The following is a 16,272-nucleotide window of genomic DNA, read 5'->3' as shown; positions in this document are numbered from 1 at the left end:
CACATGAGACACATGAGATACATGAAGACACATGAGACACATGAGATACATGAAGACACATGAGACACATGAATGAGACATATGACGACACATGAAACAAAGGAAAAGATACATGAAACAAAGACGTCAGGTCACATCAGATTTTTTGCGTCTCTTTTATTGAGGAAATGCAGCAGGCGATGATTGACATCAGGGTTCAAACGTGTGATTTCATTTGACTTTGACTGATGAAAGTGACAGATGTTGAGACAGATCAACATCTGGTCTGCTGCTGCTCCTGGAAAGTTACTTAGGCTGCACAGGACGGACCTTCATGACAATGGACTTCACAGAGTAGTCATAGGTGGTTTTCCAAGTGTACCATGTAACTCCAACAGCAAAGGGAGTCTTCTCCTGCCCCCAGCGATAAACCCCATTAGGGTTTGCTTGGTGACATTCGTTGTACCAGAAACCTCCCATGTAGCTTGAGGCACAGTTCTCAGGCCACATGTCCTGGTCTTTGTCAAAGGTGGAGAACTTCATGCCATTGTGTGGCACCATGGAGTCTCCTACAGAGACACAGAGAAGACACAGAGAACATACAGTGTTATACACATATGAAAATATCTGTAATCAACGAGGGATTTGTCTTAAGGCAACATGTCTCATGTCTGTCGCTGTCTGTCTCTTTCTGTCAGTTCGCTGCAGTCTCTGGAGGAGGAGTGTCAATAGAAAAGATTTTAGATAGTTCTCTTTTGACTCATTCTGAAAATATATTTTCCAGAATGAAAGAAGATTAGTGATACATGTTTCACACACACACACACACACACACACACACACACACACACACACACACACACACACACACACACACACACACACACACACACACACACACACACACACACACACACTTACCTGCTCCTTTATCTGTGAATCCAGACACAGTCAAGTTGTATCCGTTACACTCAGAGTCGACGGAGAACAACCCGTAATGAGCGGACGCTTTATTTCCCTCAAAGTCCTCCAGTAACTCAAACTTCGTGGGTCCTGAGGTAAGATAGTGGAGGTTGTCCAGACCTGTTACCACACACACAGACAAACACACACAGTTGAAGGGGGTTGTGTATTAACAGTAAGGTTCTCAGCTGTTCCTGTGGTTCCACTTCTCACCGAGCCAGTGTTCTCCCTTCACCGAACCAAAGCCGACCTTGTACTGAATCCAGGGCCGGTAGAAGTTGACGGTTCCATCCATCCTGGTCTGAATCACCTGAGCAGGTAAACAGTGGAATATGAGTCTGACTGATTTGACGCTTATTGAAAGTCAATACAAATACTCACTGTCCAGGCTCGTTGGTCTGGATTCATCTGACAGTACACCTGTAACACATCAATACATGTGATCAACTCAAATGTTTCATTCACGTCTTTTTCACTTTCAACACATTAGGTGACACTGACCAATAGAAGCCCAGATATTTATCTGATAGTAGTGATCATGGCAAGAATCAAATCTACTTCTTTTAAACGTTTCCTCCTAAAACCAGCAGCTTGATGAAAGTGAGTCTGATGTGTGAGTGTGAACGTGAGAAAGTTTCCTCCTCCACTCCCTGAACGTCTGTTCTCTGTAACTCTGGTGAGTGGGTTCCATCTTCTATGAGAAGAACTAACTGAGATTCACAGCTTCAACTGTCACAATCAGCTCCAGTTGAAGAGTGAAGCTGAACTGAGATCAGCTAAAAAGACTCTGAAATCATTCAAAACCAGAGTTTATCGCCAATATTCAGCAGGAAACTTTGAAATATGAAGAATTCGAGACAGCATCAATCCCCTCATGTGGCTGCAGGGGGTGCTGTTGATCAGTATCGGTGACATGTTGCTTTAATGATTCTACGTATGAGGGGTTAACATGTTTCTGTCCAATAATAATACGCAAGTGAACGTACCTCGACTTTATGGTTCTCTCATGCAGGGTAGATTGAGTAGGGGCCGCTCTGGTGGTGATCTCCGATTTCATTGGTGTAGCTGCAGTCAGTCGGATATTGGGCGACATGGCAGCTGATCAACGCTGGAGCCAAAAGGAGGAGGAGGACGACTTGAAACAGCTGGAACAGAACAGATGTTTTCAATACAGAGGTGGAGCTTATCAAGATAAAGATCCACATATTTTGTCCCCAAAGCCAAAGCCACAGCTCACGAACCTCTCAACAACTACACAACAGAAGATAACATGTTTCCTGAGTGGAGTATGACACACGCTTATAAAACATGCATGAAACACGCATAAAACATGTATGAACTGGAGAAAAGAACAACTGATGGTCGACCGAAGTTTATGTCCAGACCTGGTCCTCACCTCCCCTAAGTTCTGTTGTTTTAAAGTTAAGACGTTTACATTAAGTTATTTTCTATTAAGTCGTGTTCAGCGACACCTAGTGGCTCAGATTAAAACTTGTTTATTCAGAGCCACCGTAGAAACATTAGAATTGAGGAGAAATAATCTGTTCACTCACCTTCATCATCAGTGTTGAGGAATTTTTGACATCATCCCACATAACTGTATATGTCACTTTATATAATGTATAGTGTATATTCTATCTGTACAGGAGAATAGAGCCTGTCTAGCTCCAGAGATCCTCCTTCTCTCCCTAAGCAGAACCCAGGTCAGGTTATAGATAAAGGACCAACAGGACATTGTAGTGTCTTCATGGTCACTCTAACTCAGAGGCTCCATAGAGAGACACCAACTCTTTGTGTATTTCACCAGACGTAAGGACACAATGTGATTCATGAACACACACTTTAGACTGAACTGTCCAATAGGATGCAAACACCTCCATGTAACAGAGAGAGGGACATTCATGGATGTGCTGTTGGAATGGGTGACGCAAGGTGAGGGAGATATACTGGCAGGCTGTGGGAGACATCTTCCGACTTGGTGGAGACAGTTGCTCATGTTGCTCTGTTAGTGTTTGTATATTGTTTCACCTTCTGGTCTCCTTGATGCCTGACTTCTCCTTTCCCCAGCTTCCAGGAAACATCCATGACGAACAGATTTCTGCTGAAACTGGACTTATCTGAAAATAAAAACAAAAACGCAGTCAACCAATGAGTGAACTCACCTGTCTCACCTCACCTGTCTCACCTCACCTGTGTGAACTCACCTGTGAGTCAAACTGAAGAGACGAACTTCACCTTCAGAGGAAACAGATAAACTGCTGTTTCTCCTTCACGTCTTTTATCTGCACACGTCTCTGTGACGTCTCATATGCAAACAAACCACTACATATTAGTTTATTCCAATTTCGCTCACTAGTTCAGTTGTTCATTTAAATACTTGAATCATTATCATTGGAAGGAAAAACTCATATTAACCCCCCCACAGTCAACTCTCCCTCACTGCCAACATTACTGCAACAACACGTTCCTGTAGATTCATGCTGCACAACATCAGGAGAATATGTCCCCTTCTGAGTGAGAAGACAGGTTCTGGTCCAGGTTCTGGTCCAGGTTCTGGTCCAGGCTCATCCAGAAAGCAGCAGCTCCACTGGTCTTTAACCTGAGTTCACTCACACTCATCCGCACCCTTCACTGGTTACCAGTAGCTGCATCCATTTCAAAACATTAGGACTTGGTACAGGGCTGTGACCGGATCAGGTCCAGTCTATATCCAGGACAGGACCCTCACTGCGAAAGACAGCTGTCAATCAACAACATCACATCTTCCTCAAGACTGAAAACAAACCTCTTCAGACTACACTTTGAATAAAAGTTTAAACTAACAGTTTAGTAGCACTTATATGTCAGTTACTTATAGAACTTTTTAGTTTGGATTTCTTAAAAAAATTGCACTTTCTTGATTCTTGTTGTTCTGGGGTTGTTCCCTCGTGGTTGATGCACTTATTGTGAGTCGCTTTAGATAAAAGGGTCAGCTAAATGAAATGTAATGTAAAAAACTCATGGTAACATAATAGATATATAAGGATACTAGGGGGTCCGCGGAGGTACTGCAGGGGGGTCGCAAAATCTTTGGTTGATTAGACAATTTTTTACATTTTTTATAATTTTTTTTTTTTTTTCTTACGATTTTAAATGTCTTTCAATACACATTAACGTGCATCCAACATATTGTGAGGCTGATTTGACCCTCTGCCTGACAACCTCCATCCATCCAAGATTAGATAAGTTGTGTGCTACCCATCAGGGTCCGACATCTCACTAATGTGGGAGTATGTGTGCCATCCACAGATGAGGATTCACTGTCTCTTCTACATGTATGTTTAAAATAAAAACATGAATCTGTGAATTACTTTAATAGCTCAGTGTTGTATGCAAGATGTACAGTGGGTACGGAAAGTATTCAGACCCCTTTAAATATTTCACTCTTTGTTTCATTGCAGCAATTTGCAAAAATCAAAAAAGTTCATTTTATTTCTCATTAATGTACACTCAGCACCCTATCTTGACAGAAAAAAAACAGAAATTTAGAAATTGTTGCTAATTTATTAAAAAATAAAAAATGAAATATCAAATGGTCATAATTATTCAGACCCTTTGCTGTGACACTCATAATTAACTCACCTGCTGTCAATTTCTTCTGATCCTCCTTGAGATGGTTCTACTCCTTCATCGGAGTCCAGCTGTGTTTAATTAAACTGATTGGACTTGATTAGGAAAGGCGCACACCTGTCTATATAAGACCTTACAGCTCACAGTGCATGTCAGAGCAAATGAGAATCATGAGGTCGAAGGAACTGCCCAAGGAGCTCAGAGACAGAATTGTGGCAAGGCACAGATCTGGCCAAGGTTACAAAAGAATTTCTGCAGCACTCAAGGTTCCTAAGAGCACAGTGGCCTCCATAATCCTTAAATGGAAGAAGTTTGGGACGACCAGAACTCTTTCTAGACCTGGCCGTCCAGCCAAACTGAGCAATCGTGGGAGAAGAGCCTTGGTGAGAGAGGTAAAGAAGAACCCAAAGATCACTGTGGCTGAGCTCCAGAGATGCAGTAGGGAGATGGGAGAAAGTTCCACAAAGTCAACTATCACTGCAGCCCTCCACCAGTCGGGGCTTTATGGCAGAGTGGCCCGACGGAAGCCTCTCCTCAGTGCAAGACATATGAAAGCCCGCATAGAGTTTGCCAAAAAACACATGAAGGACTCCCAGACTATGAGAAATAAGATTCTCTGGTCTAATGAGACCAAGATTGAACTTGTTGGTGTTCTAAGCGGTATGTGTGGAGAAAACCAGGCCCTGCTCATCACCTGCCCAATATAATCCCAACAGTGAAACATGGTGGTGGCAGCATCGTGCTATGGGGGTGTTTTTCAGCTGCAGGGACAGGACGACTGGTTGCAATTGAAGGAAAGATTAAACGGCCAAGTACAGAGATATCCTGGAAGAAAACCTCTTACAGAGTGCTCTGGACCTCAGACTGGGCCGAAGGTTCACCTTCCAACAAGGAAATTACCCGAAGCAGACAGCTAAAATAACAAAGGAGTGGCTTCGGAACAACTCTGTGACCATTCTTGACTGGCCCAGCCAGAGCCTTGACCTAAACCCAATTGAGCATCTCTGGAGAGACCTGAAAATGGCTGTCCACCAACGTTCACCATCCAACCTGACGGAACTGGAGAGGATCTGCAAGGAAGAATGGCAGAGGATCCCCAAATCCAGGTGTGGAAAACTTGTTGCATCATTCCCAAGAAGACTCATGGCTGTACTAGCTCAAAAGGGTGCTTCTACTCAATACTGAGCAAAGGGTCTGAATACTTATGACCATGTGATATTTCAGTTTTTCTTTTTTAATAAATTTGCAAAAATTTCTACATTTCTGTTTTTTTCTGTCAAGATGGGGTGCTGAGTGTACATTGATGAGAAATAAAATGAACCTTTTTGATTTTAGCAAATGGCTGCAATGAAACAGAGTGAAAAATTTAAAGGGGTCTGAATACTTTCCTTACCCACTGTATGTTTTATAAATGGCAGTGGCATGACCACCCTGTACCTTGCACATGTTTAAACTAAAAACATGAATATATGAACCCTTGTAATATTTGAATAGCTTAGTATTGAATGCACAATATCATGGTAGTTATGTTTATACATGGCACTAGGCCCAGTTCTAGTTCCTTGGTCTGAAAAACGTTGAAGACCCCTGGTCTATATTATAATAATCATATTGGTGTCCATGGAAACGTCATTATTAAGTTTCCTGTTTAAATATTTAAAGAAACGACAAAGAAAGTAACTACTTAAATGAAATAAAGAAAGAGCTGATTTTGGACGGAAAGCAAAGAAAACATAATATTATGTTAAACGCTTGAGGAGAACAACGAACGTTCAAATAAAAACTTGTTTGTTCAACGCCCGAAACTCCTGCAGGCAGCTCCCTAACGTCACCTCAGCTCAAATTGACTCAGCTCAGCTACGTGTTTTTATACAATATGAACCAATGCTACTGTTAATGGTTATCTGCATTAGCTACATAAGCTGAATAAGATACATAAGCTGAATACGCTACATTATCTGCATTTGCTGCATTACCTACATTATCTGCATTAGCTGCATTAGCTAACGTCACCTCAGCTAATATTGACTCAGCTACGTGTTTTTTACAATATGAACCAATGCTAGTGACAATTTCACAATCGTTTCAGTTAAAATATGGAGAAAAAATAGGAGACAATATTTCAACAACCATTTACAAGTGCACCTTTACACACGGCGCACTTCTCTCTCGCCTTCTCGCTCCTGCAGGAGCTCGGTTCAGTCTTTATTATTAGGGCCCGAGCACTGACAGGCACTGACAGACGTGAGGCCCTATTGAAATTGTAAGGATTATTATTCAGGCAAATTAATTGGCTTTTTGAGGGCTTTTATTAGGTGACTTTACATAATTTTTTGAAGGTATTCCTTTTTCGATTCACATTCGTTTCCCCTTTCCTGCTTCGTGTCAACATCTGCACATAAATACATAGCTCGAGGCAGCAAATGGTTAACTTTCCTTAAAGAAAATATTGGAAGTAGTTGGTTTAAACAAAAACTGTTGGCAAATAGACTATCATTGGTTGGCCGTGTCTACTTAGTCTGACCCGTCCACGTAAACAAAACAAACAGATTTAAAACAAGTCGAGATGGAAAAACAAACAACACAACCAATTATATAATATATATATATAAAAAAATGGCTGCGTATCCTAAATGCTTCATGAAAATATGTTCACCCCCTTGAATTAGTTGTGTGGCTGTCTAAGGTACAATATAAAATCGAATTTAATTTGCTGAGAAAAGAAGCAGTGTCAGCATCACTCTCAAGTTATTAGCCTTTGCATATCAGGGTAACTTAAATCTACTGTATGAGGGGGAATAGCGAAAGTAAAGGCAAAGATTACCTGAGTAGCACCTTGGGTAAATAATAGACCTAAAGGGTGTGAATTTGAGCATTATTCGCAAACAAAAACAGACGTAGTCAAGGTGGAGAAATGCACGTGCAAAATAGAATTTATACGTTTGAAGAGCACGATCAACTATGACCATTATGAATGTGCCTAAAAAGAGCACATCAATATTTTTACTTGGTTTCGTTTATGAGAGGCTTTAGGCAAACAAACACCTTAAGTGTCTGCTGACTTCTGTTTAGACCCCTGACTTAAATGCTGTAGAATTCACTAGACGAAAAGCAGTATTATTGTCACAGTGAACCTCTACGGACAGGCCTAATCCCCTGCTGTAACCAACTGTTTCCATGATGTTGCCTCGGCGTTCGCCAGTGAAGACAAGGTGGGTCTATCGGCGTTTGCGGACCTTAAGGGGGATTTGGAGAACAAAGGAGAGAGCCGCGGGGGGGCTCGCTGAGCCTCGCGGACCGATCGCGACGTGTGATCTAATTAGCATATGAATCGGAGTCCAGCCGCTGGCTAGAACCTCTCTCTACTCACCATTGGAGGAAACCACAGACCCTTGAAACTAATGTCACTCGTGATTGGTTGGTAGAAGTGTTGCTATTGGTCACCTTATGGGTCATTGCAGTGCACACGTGGGGTCACAGCATTCCGCACGTGGGGTAAGCCCCTCCCACACAATATTTATAATAAAAATGTATATATTAATATTTATTATTATTTATAAGTAAGCCTTTACCAAAAGCACTGCAGTTAATTAAAACTAAACATTCATGTGATGCTTGATGTTATAGGTGAACATATTGTACAGGGAACAAATGTGAACAAGGTATGTGGAGTGAAAGCTTTATTTACATACAGCAAAAATATTGTACAAAAACTCAGATGAGGCTTGAAATGTTTCTCTGCAGCCTCTGGGTCATGACTTCTTTGTGGGACTCTTCTCCAGTGTGTAGACGTCTGTGGTGTGTAGCTGTGAGATCAGTGTAGCTTCCAGTCTTATATGAAGTGTGGGACACAGGTCGGTGCGCTCCTGGCTGTGGAAGGATGGATCCATGTCATCTGTCCCGCTTCAATCAGCTGTAAACACATTCAGTAAAATTAGCACAGTTCAATTACAACATACACCTTTACATGTAACTGGAAAATTATTTAATGAATATAACCTTACCCTCTTTCTTCTCCGACAACTCCTCAATGCTGATGTAAGGTCTGGTCGGATCATACTGGCTCATAGTGTGTCTTTGTACGTCATGGACAGGCAGCTGGAAAACAACACATGTAACATGACTTTATTATTAATAAACGGAAATAGCCGCGCTGCATCACCGTTGGAAGATCCACAGCAAAAAAACACCAGAACAATTCAAAAACAGTTACTTACATTCAATGGCTTAATTTTCTGCACTTTAAATCCGGACTTTCAGCGTCTCAGCCTAACGCCTCTTTGTTTGTGTGTGTGTGTGTGTGTGTGTGGAGGGGGGGGGGGCTGAGGCTGTGAAAACATACAGAAAAAAGTCACGTTGATGAAAAAACTTAACGAGAACAAACTGTTACATCTAAGTAATTCATACATATTTACACATGCACTAGATCTGCTCCAGCACTCGATGCTGTATTCGTATTTTAGCAACTTTCTCGCTATCCCAAAGAGTGGCGGACATGCTTTCAGATGTAGGGTTAGCTTAGTGGTTAGCATGGCGTCTCTAGCTCACCGTAACTCAGGGACTGTGCTTCCGTCTTCTCCGCCTCGACTCGTCCACACCGGGCCCGCGGCTCTGCCTCCACACGCACTCATCTTCTCCTCCAGGGAACAGTGTCGTGTCGACTTCAGCAAGTTATTTACCCCGAAGACAGAGTCACTCGTACGGGACAAGCTAAACACGACCCGCTTCCTGTCTGCGGGACACTCGACGCTGCTGCACGGCGTTTACGAAGCTCTGATTGGACGAGTCCATCAGCTGATGACGCGAGCGGGTGACGTGAGCAGCGGTGTTTAGTACATTTACACACATGATTCACGCTGTTCTGTGTTCGTAACCTTATAGTTGAATGCACTTATCGTAAGTCGCTTTGGATAAAAGTGTTGACTGTTTTAATGGAATACTGAGAAAGTTTAATAACAACAATTAGACAATTGAAGTTCAAATTATGAAGGAATTTAAGCTCTATATTGTGTCTCCTTTATATTTAAAATAATAATCAAACTGAGTGGAGATGTATGTTGTATCCAAACAGCCGGCTGCTGTGTTTTGTCACTGTGCAGTCCATGGGGGATTAAATATTACACTGAAAAAATAAATCATTAAATCAATGAATGTTTCATAGCAATTTTGAAAGTAGTGGTGAAAAGGTACCATTTATAATTCATGGAACAGCTTAGTTTGCCATTGACATGTGAATTTGATGCCAGTATTTTGGGAGGACAGATATTTTTATGGAAAGCCAGTAGAAGTTTGGAGCTTACAGGACACAGATGATCATACCCAGCATCATTTATTTGCTGGAAGAGGTGTGGTTTACACTTCCTCTGTGCATTTAACCAGCACAATTGAAAAAGTGACTGTAATCATGCCACTCTGTACAGTTGTTGAGATTTAGGATTGGATGACAATAAAAATTTGAAATAAAGTGCATTGTTTCATTTCTTTTGACTGCATTGACCTTTGTTCGTGGTATACAATATAATTCATTATAGCACACTTACTTACTTAAGAACAATTTAAAATTTCAGGTTTAATATTTATTTTAAGCCTGGTTTACTCAGCCAGATAGTTTGTTGGTGCCTCTTACATATTGGTGTTATCTGCTCTCAGGGAAACTGATTTGCATTTGTGAAGCTCAGAGCATTGTCATTTGCATGTGAAAGCGTCCTCTAGGAGTTGGAGCAGGGGGGGTCAAATCTCCACAGCTCACAGGCTTGACAACTGCAGGAACCCTGAGCGTTTCCTTTGCTGCCTGCAGATACGTGTGAAAGTCGTTAACCGAAGGATGTGCCAACACTTCTCTGCGACACAGATTGACACAAACGCTTCTTTTCATGCAGTGATTCCACCTCCCCAGTCATTGAGATGCTATTAGAGTAAACGCCACTCCATTTTCAAGGGCACACCGACAGCAATTGCTGAGGGATGGAGTTAAACAGAGCAGGACCTCTGTGTATTCAAAGGCTGCTGACTGCAAGAAGAAATGCAGAGAACTCTCAAATGAATGAATTGCCAGCTGCTACTTCATGACTACAGGGCAATTCTGCAGGCTCATTTCTATGCCTTTCCCCCAGTTTGCTAGCGAGGTAACACGCTTGCAGAGCAACTTTATCACAGAAGCAGATAAATAATAAAAACCATGATTTCCCAAAAAGAAAACATAGCACCGGGCCAAAAATATATTTTCAGGGTTTTTATTAAATATTGAATGTATCTATCTACACTAAAAAAGAGACCATTTACATTTTGATGGTCACATTTTCCAGGCCTACATATTTTGGCAAATATGCAAGGTACAGAGCAAGTCCAATGGATTTCCATCAAAAGTACAGTTTCTCTCTGAACAGGAGAAATCCAGAAAGTAGATCCTCTTCCTTTGAGCACACACTGCATGTAGAAAACGGGTACCCATCCGCGGCTGGTTAAAGCTCATTTACACCACTCATTTACTTTAAAGGTTCAGAGTGTAGGGTTTAGGGACATCTAGTGGTGAAGTTGCATGTTGCAGTGAATACCCCTCACCTAACCCTCCCTTTCCAAACATGAAAGAGAACCTGTGGTAACCATCAGTTGTCATTGAAAACTCAAAAGGTGTTTAGTTTGGGTTACTGTAAAAAACAGGGCAGCTCCGTAGAGAGGACCCACTCCTGATAAATATAAATTATTTAAATATAAAGGGCCCATTCTAGGGTAAAGAAAACCATTCAAACAATTTAGATGAAACACACTCGTGAAAACATCACTGGGATTATTTTATATTCAATTTCTGCCAATAGATCCCTGTCACCTAAATCTTACACACTGGTCCTTTAACAATGATGTAAAATGGGATTGTCTAAATGCTTTCATAACCAAATCAGAAGTGGTGCTTAAAGAGCCTCAGCCAATCAGAGTAAGGAGAGGTACAGTAACTAAAGGGATGAGCTGAAAAGGACACTCCACGTCTGCCATTAAAACAACCGTTCTCACATTCTTTTGCTCATTTATAATTCAAAACTAAATGAAACCTGAGGTCAGCTACTTCCAAGAGATGCCAATAGTTCTTCCACTCCTCTATTGGTGCCCTTGTCCAATTGCACATTACAGTCCCCTCCCCCAAAGCAATACACACAAGCACAGAAAAATAAGTTGACGCACTTTATTCCTAAAACAGAAGCCACACCACCAACTGCTGGCATGGCATTCATATATAATTATTTATATATATTGCCGTTTGGTTTTTGTGTCTAAATGTGTGGTATAAAATACTATATACAACAATGTACCTCTTTATTTGAACACAGTGAAGTGCATTGCTGTACAAGAACTCTGTAGCTACAGCTTTGCTGTAAGTCCTCCATGCTCAAAGGCATGGAACATAATTTTCCACTCTGAACTTCTGTACATTGTGAACATACAAATATTCTTTCTCCATTACAAAAAATAATACTCTAAAAGCAACCTACTGGGAATTCATTGAATTTTTATGGGTATTTTTTCCTGGTTGTTTTTTTTTATTAAGACGATTACATATATCTTCGACCAATTGATTTAAAGCAGGAAGGTGATATAAACCTTCACCATTTTATATATAAAAAAGGTTAAGAAATAAGACAAATTATACATTTAAAAACAATAAATAAAATGGATGCAGGCATTCATTTGGATACTATTTCATCCAAAGGAATAAAAAGGAATTTCATGTCTTAAAACCAAAGATCCATTCTTGAGTGTTTCCTTGATTAAAATATGTCCCTTTTCTTCCAATAACTTTACAGATAGACTCGTCTCTTCATACAGACTGGCCAGTGACTGTGCTGCCATGCTACATACCATAACAACCAATCGTTCATTCTCTCACGTTCATTAATTGCAACTCAACTTCTGGTTTCCCCTCTTCTTTTTCCCCTTGTCTCTATGTGCATGTCTTTAAATCACAGGGACAGGACTGTCCTGACAGCCGTGGGGGACAGGACCTTCTCAGCTTTTAACAGCTGTCTGATCCTGTCTCAGTGCAGGATCCAGCTCCGTACTCGGGGCTGGTTCTTGCAGTTTTCTTCAGTCGTGACAAAGCTTTCTGACGAAAGTTGGCGCTTTTCCTCTTCTGTGAAATATTTGGCCTACATCCCTCCTGTAACAGGCGGTTGGTTACAACATGTTCATGATGAAGTTGTACATCTGGTTGAGCACCACAAAGTGAATGGGTAGACATGATCGTCGGTCCTGTGTGGCCGGGTCACACGTCAGCCAGGAGAGGGCGTTGTACTGCTCCAGAACATATCTGTCCAGGCATATAAAGAGGGAAGCAGTTATCTTTTTTTATTTGGAGATGTTCATAGGTTGACACACTTGGCTTAGCTATTGACTAAATTATTATTTGCCCTGTAGAATTTGACTTAAATAAAAATAAAAGTATAAATAAAAGGAAAACTATCCAATACATGATTATTGTTTACCAATACAAATAAGAAACTGAGTGCACAGGAGCCATTTTCATCATCATCATCAACAAAAAAACAAACATTTTAAATTTACGTTGAGCTTAAACCAGTAAACCAGTGTGAATAAGGGCTACAAATATCACCTAGGAAACACAGTTGACATGATGCCAGTAGTATTTTGTGCAGTTGTCCTGTGGTGGAGCGTGTTCTGCTGTTGTTTACCTGAGAACATCTGAGGTCTGATTGGAGTCAAGGGGGTGGGAGTGTTTGCTGTGCAGCAGTTCATCTGATTGCACTGAAGACACGTGGAGGTGCAAAGAGGCCTGGGAGAGGGGGGACACAAGGAGAGGGTTCAGTGTCATAATGAAGTTATTAACCTTTTATTACATCTCATCTAAATAATCACTGCTCGATTAGAAGCAGAGTGACAGCAGCGCAGAGTCTGTAGCTAAATCCTAAAGGTAGGGATATGTCTGTAAATCAAAGCTAGTGAAGCCATTTTCTTGTATGTGCCATTTAATTACACCCAAGGGTTCAATTAACATAAGACCACTTGCTGATGGAGGGTCACATAAGCAACAAAAATGCTACAGAACAGATATGCAGTGGATTAATGATGATGTCTAAAAATTCTTCCGTCTTCCATTAGGGACTAGCACACGGTTTATGTCTAAACTGCATTTTAATGGAAAAGTAATAAAAGGAGAGTATCCCAAGACTAATTTGTTTACTGTAGTTGCCTTGTTAAAGTGTATTTCATTTGTATCTCCTTTTATCCCTAATGTGTCCTCACCCAGCATCTAATTGTTTCACTAGCTTGTCTTGCTCTTTCACCACAAAAAACACAAATGAAAAAAGCAATTTTCACTCTGCTCTTGTGTTAAATACAACTCTATAATAGCCAAACAAATAGTGATGAGGGAGGTCATGCCTGGTACCTTGAGGAAGAGTGGACACTGGTTCTGAGCCTGGGGACAGGCTGACCAGAACCAGTCGGGTAGTGGGCCGGCTTTAGCCGTGGAGACAAAGTAGCCGAGGGCCAAAGGCTGCTGCAGGAGATTGGGGACCTCTTCATGAGACTCCATGCGGTCCGTACTCTGGCCCTGGAAACAGACAGGAACTCAAGCTTAGCTCAAGGTCCTTTATTTAACACATGGCACTTAAAGGTCTTTCTCTGTGTGCGTGCACATGTCTCACCTTAATGCCGTCACCTCCGTGGTGGTAATGAGAGCCAGGGGAGTGTACTGGCGAGGTGTTGGGCGAGATGTTGATGATGTCTGGGTCCACCAGCTCGTTCTCCTGGTCCAGCAGGTCAATGATCCCCATAGCATCAGACCCATCTGTGGAGAACAGGAGAATAATTCAATTGGTAACATGTTTTATCAATAAGTCTCTGAACACAGCTGAAAAATCCTCTGAGGGAAATGGTTTCCTTTTTTCTTATCTGTATGTTATTAGACAATTTCTTTGTGGCAATAACTTGCATATTGTACATATTGTACAGAAAATATAACCTGGGCACAGGTTTTAACTGTCAATTGCAGTATGTGGATGATTTATTTAGTGAGTATGGAATGTGAGGGACCCTGATTCCTACTTCTGGCAACACGTCCATTTGCACAGGGAAAACAAGGGAAGACACTTGAGGGTGCTGTAGAAGTATGTAAGCATACACTGTTAAACCAGACTCTTTATAGACTGGAAAAGTAAACAGGAAGTGTTTGGAAACAAACAGTTCAGTTCAGAGGGGAAACCTCAGTAATTGCTGCATTTTGCTTAAACATCAGTGAGTCTGTTTAAGCCCCGGCAAACAGCCGGAGTCAGACTGGATTAGTAACTGAAGAGGACTAGGAGATTGATGAAGGAGAGCTGCTGACCGGTGGTGGCGTTGAGAATGTCGATGTTGGTGTCGATGTTGGTGTAATTGGAGCTGGCCACTTGGACGAAGGCAGAGGTGGGGAAGACCAGGATGTGGGTGCAGGAGGTGTCTTGTGGGGTGCTCAGCTGCGGCGTCTGCATGTTCAGGGTGGTGCTGCGGCCAAACACGGAGCCTGTCGACACAGAGTCTGATGGGATGCACAAAGGAAGGAGAGAGCGCCGGGTCAATAAACACTGAGGCTGAGCAGAAGGAACCGAGACAGGGATCCTTGTCACAATCATTTTATCTTCTGTGGGGAAAATCCTTTAACTCGTGTCTGACTGAGAAAACTGTGTTTGAGCAAGAAAACATCACCTAAACTGTGACTAACAGAGTCAAAGCACCACTGAAACAGAATTCATCAGAAATCTCAGACAAGTAACAGAACATCAACAGGGCTTTCTGCAAGGATATGATGTGGAAAGGTAGCCAGGAGGAAACACTGTGTTACATTCTAACGCAACTTTTATTTATTTTTATCTTAACACACTGATCTTAATTATTGAATTTTTTAATGAATTTTATACATGATTGTTAACATGCAGTGAGTTATTGAAAGGAACAATTAGGAAGTAGAAAATTAACAATGATCAATCATTTTGTGAAGAAGGAGAAATTACTCTGTGACAAGAAAAAGCACAAGGACTGACCCAGTTTGAACCTTTTTTTGGGGGGGGACTTTGACTGGTCATATCTCATTAAATATAGGTCACAGAGGAATTGCTTTCATATCGTTTACCAGTTACATATTTATAAAAAAAATTTTTTACTTATCCCCAATATAAAAACTTACAGCATTATGAGCATTATTGCATCACTAATTCCTTACTACTTGTCCACCTACATCTCCCTTTATTATGATCAGACACACATGCTGACCAGAGCAGCTTGACATTTTTCATCTGTGTTGGGAATAAACAGTATGATGATTTTACACAAACCCACAAATATAAATCATGGATAATATGTATGATGTGGAGAAACAGATTGGCCATACAGTATATATATTTTGCTGCAAGAGGTTCCATTACATGAGAATCTGACATTATAACAACATTTTTGTGAATAACAGATTCCAAAGCATTTGTTTTTCTCTCTTTATAACATGTGACACCATGACTAGTATTTGGCTATACAGTGTGTGAGCATAAAGGTTGCGGGATCAAGAACAGCACTGCGATTCATTTTTTCACAGACTTTCAGAGCCAAACTAAAATAACTGCAACCTATTTTCAAGCAAATCCTGCATCTTCAGCTTCACACTGTCACAACTGTGATCCTCACAGCAACCTTTCACTACAGTATAAATGCTAAAATCAGTTAAATTATTTTGTTGTTTTATGA

At 41.2% G+C, this 16,272-nt stretch overlaps 2 protein-coding genes and 1 long non-coding RNA gene across 3 annotated transcripts in view; all 3 read right to left on the bottom strand.

Moving 5' to 3' along the window:
- Window positions 1–243: 243 nt before the first annotated feature.
- On the bottom strand, window positions 244–3,027 carry LOC133019013 (microfibril-associated glycoprotein 4-like). The gene is made up of 5 exons (XM_061085349.1): window positions 2,971–3,027; window positions 1,324–1,362; window positions 1,156–1,252; window positions 901–1,062; window positions 244–548 (listed from the first exon to the last, which is right to left on the bottom strand). Exons 1-5 carry the CDS (start codon window positions 3,025–3,027, stop codon window positions 286–288), a joined length of 618 nt encoding a protein of 205 aa, XP_060941332.1. The 3' UTR covers window positions 244–285.
- A 5,178-nt stretch (window positions 3,028–8,205) lies between these two features.
- Window positions 8,206–9,312, bottom strand: LOC133019480 (uncharacterized). The gene is made up of 4 exons (XR_009682879.1): window positions 9,100–9,312; window positions 8,769–8,879; window positions 8,556–8,649; window positions 8,206–8,464 (listed from the first exon to the last, which is right to left on the bottom strand). It is a non-coding gene; the product is annotated as an uncharacterized LOC133019480 (long non-coding RNA).
- A 1,458-nt stretch (window positions 9,313–10,770) lies between these two features.
- The window catches only part of med13a (mediator complex subunit 13a), a 78,282-nt gene continuing 72,780 nt past the window's right edge, over window positions 10,771–16,272 (bottom strand). Inside the window, exons 26-30 of the mRNA XM_061085855.1 lie at window positions 14,888–15,076; window positions 14,208–14,350; window positions 13,949–14,113; window positions 13,233–13,333; window positions 10,771–12,850 (exon numbers count right to left, since the gene is read on the bottom strand). Coding sequence (XP_060941838.1) covers window positions 12,718–12,850; window positions 13,233–13,333; window positions 13,949–14,113; window positions 14,208–14,350; window positions 14,888–15,076 — 731 coding nt within the window. The 3' untranslated portion in view covers window positions 10,771–12,717. The remainder of the gene's footprint in view (window positions 12,851–13,232; window positions 13,334–13,948; window positions 14,114–14,207; window positions 14,351–14,887; window positions 15,077–16,272) is intronic.

The sequence above is a fragment of the Limanda limanda genome, chromosome 14 (assembly GCF_963576545.1).
Source record: "Limanda limanda chromosome 14, fLimLim1.1, whole genome shotgun sequence".
NCBI classification, from domain to species: Eukaryota; Metazoa; Chordata; class Actinopteri; order Pleuronectiformes; family Pleuronectidae; genus Limanda; species Limanda limanda.
Note: the sequence above shows the minus strand (reverse complement) of the source record. Positions and strands in the feature narration are given on the sequence as shown.

Coding starts and splice junctions, on each gene's coding strand:
- LOC133019013 (XM_061085349.1), bottom strand. CDS start 3,027: ATGGATGTTTCCTGGAAGCTGGGGAAAGGAGAAGTCAGGCATCAAGGA. Junction 1,363..2,970: donor GGCATCAAGGAGACCAGAAG/GTGAAACAATAT, acceptor GATGTGTTACAG/GTGTACTGTCAGATGAATCC. Junction 1,063..1,155: donor GAAGGGAGAACACTGGCTCG/GTGAGAAGTGGA, acceptor GTGTGGTAACAG/GTCTGGACAACCTCCACTAT.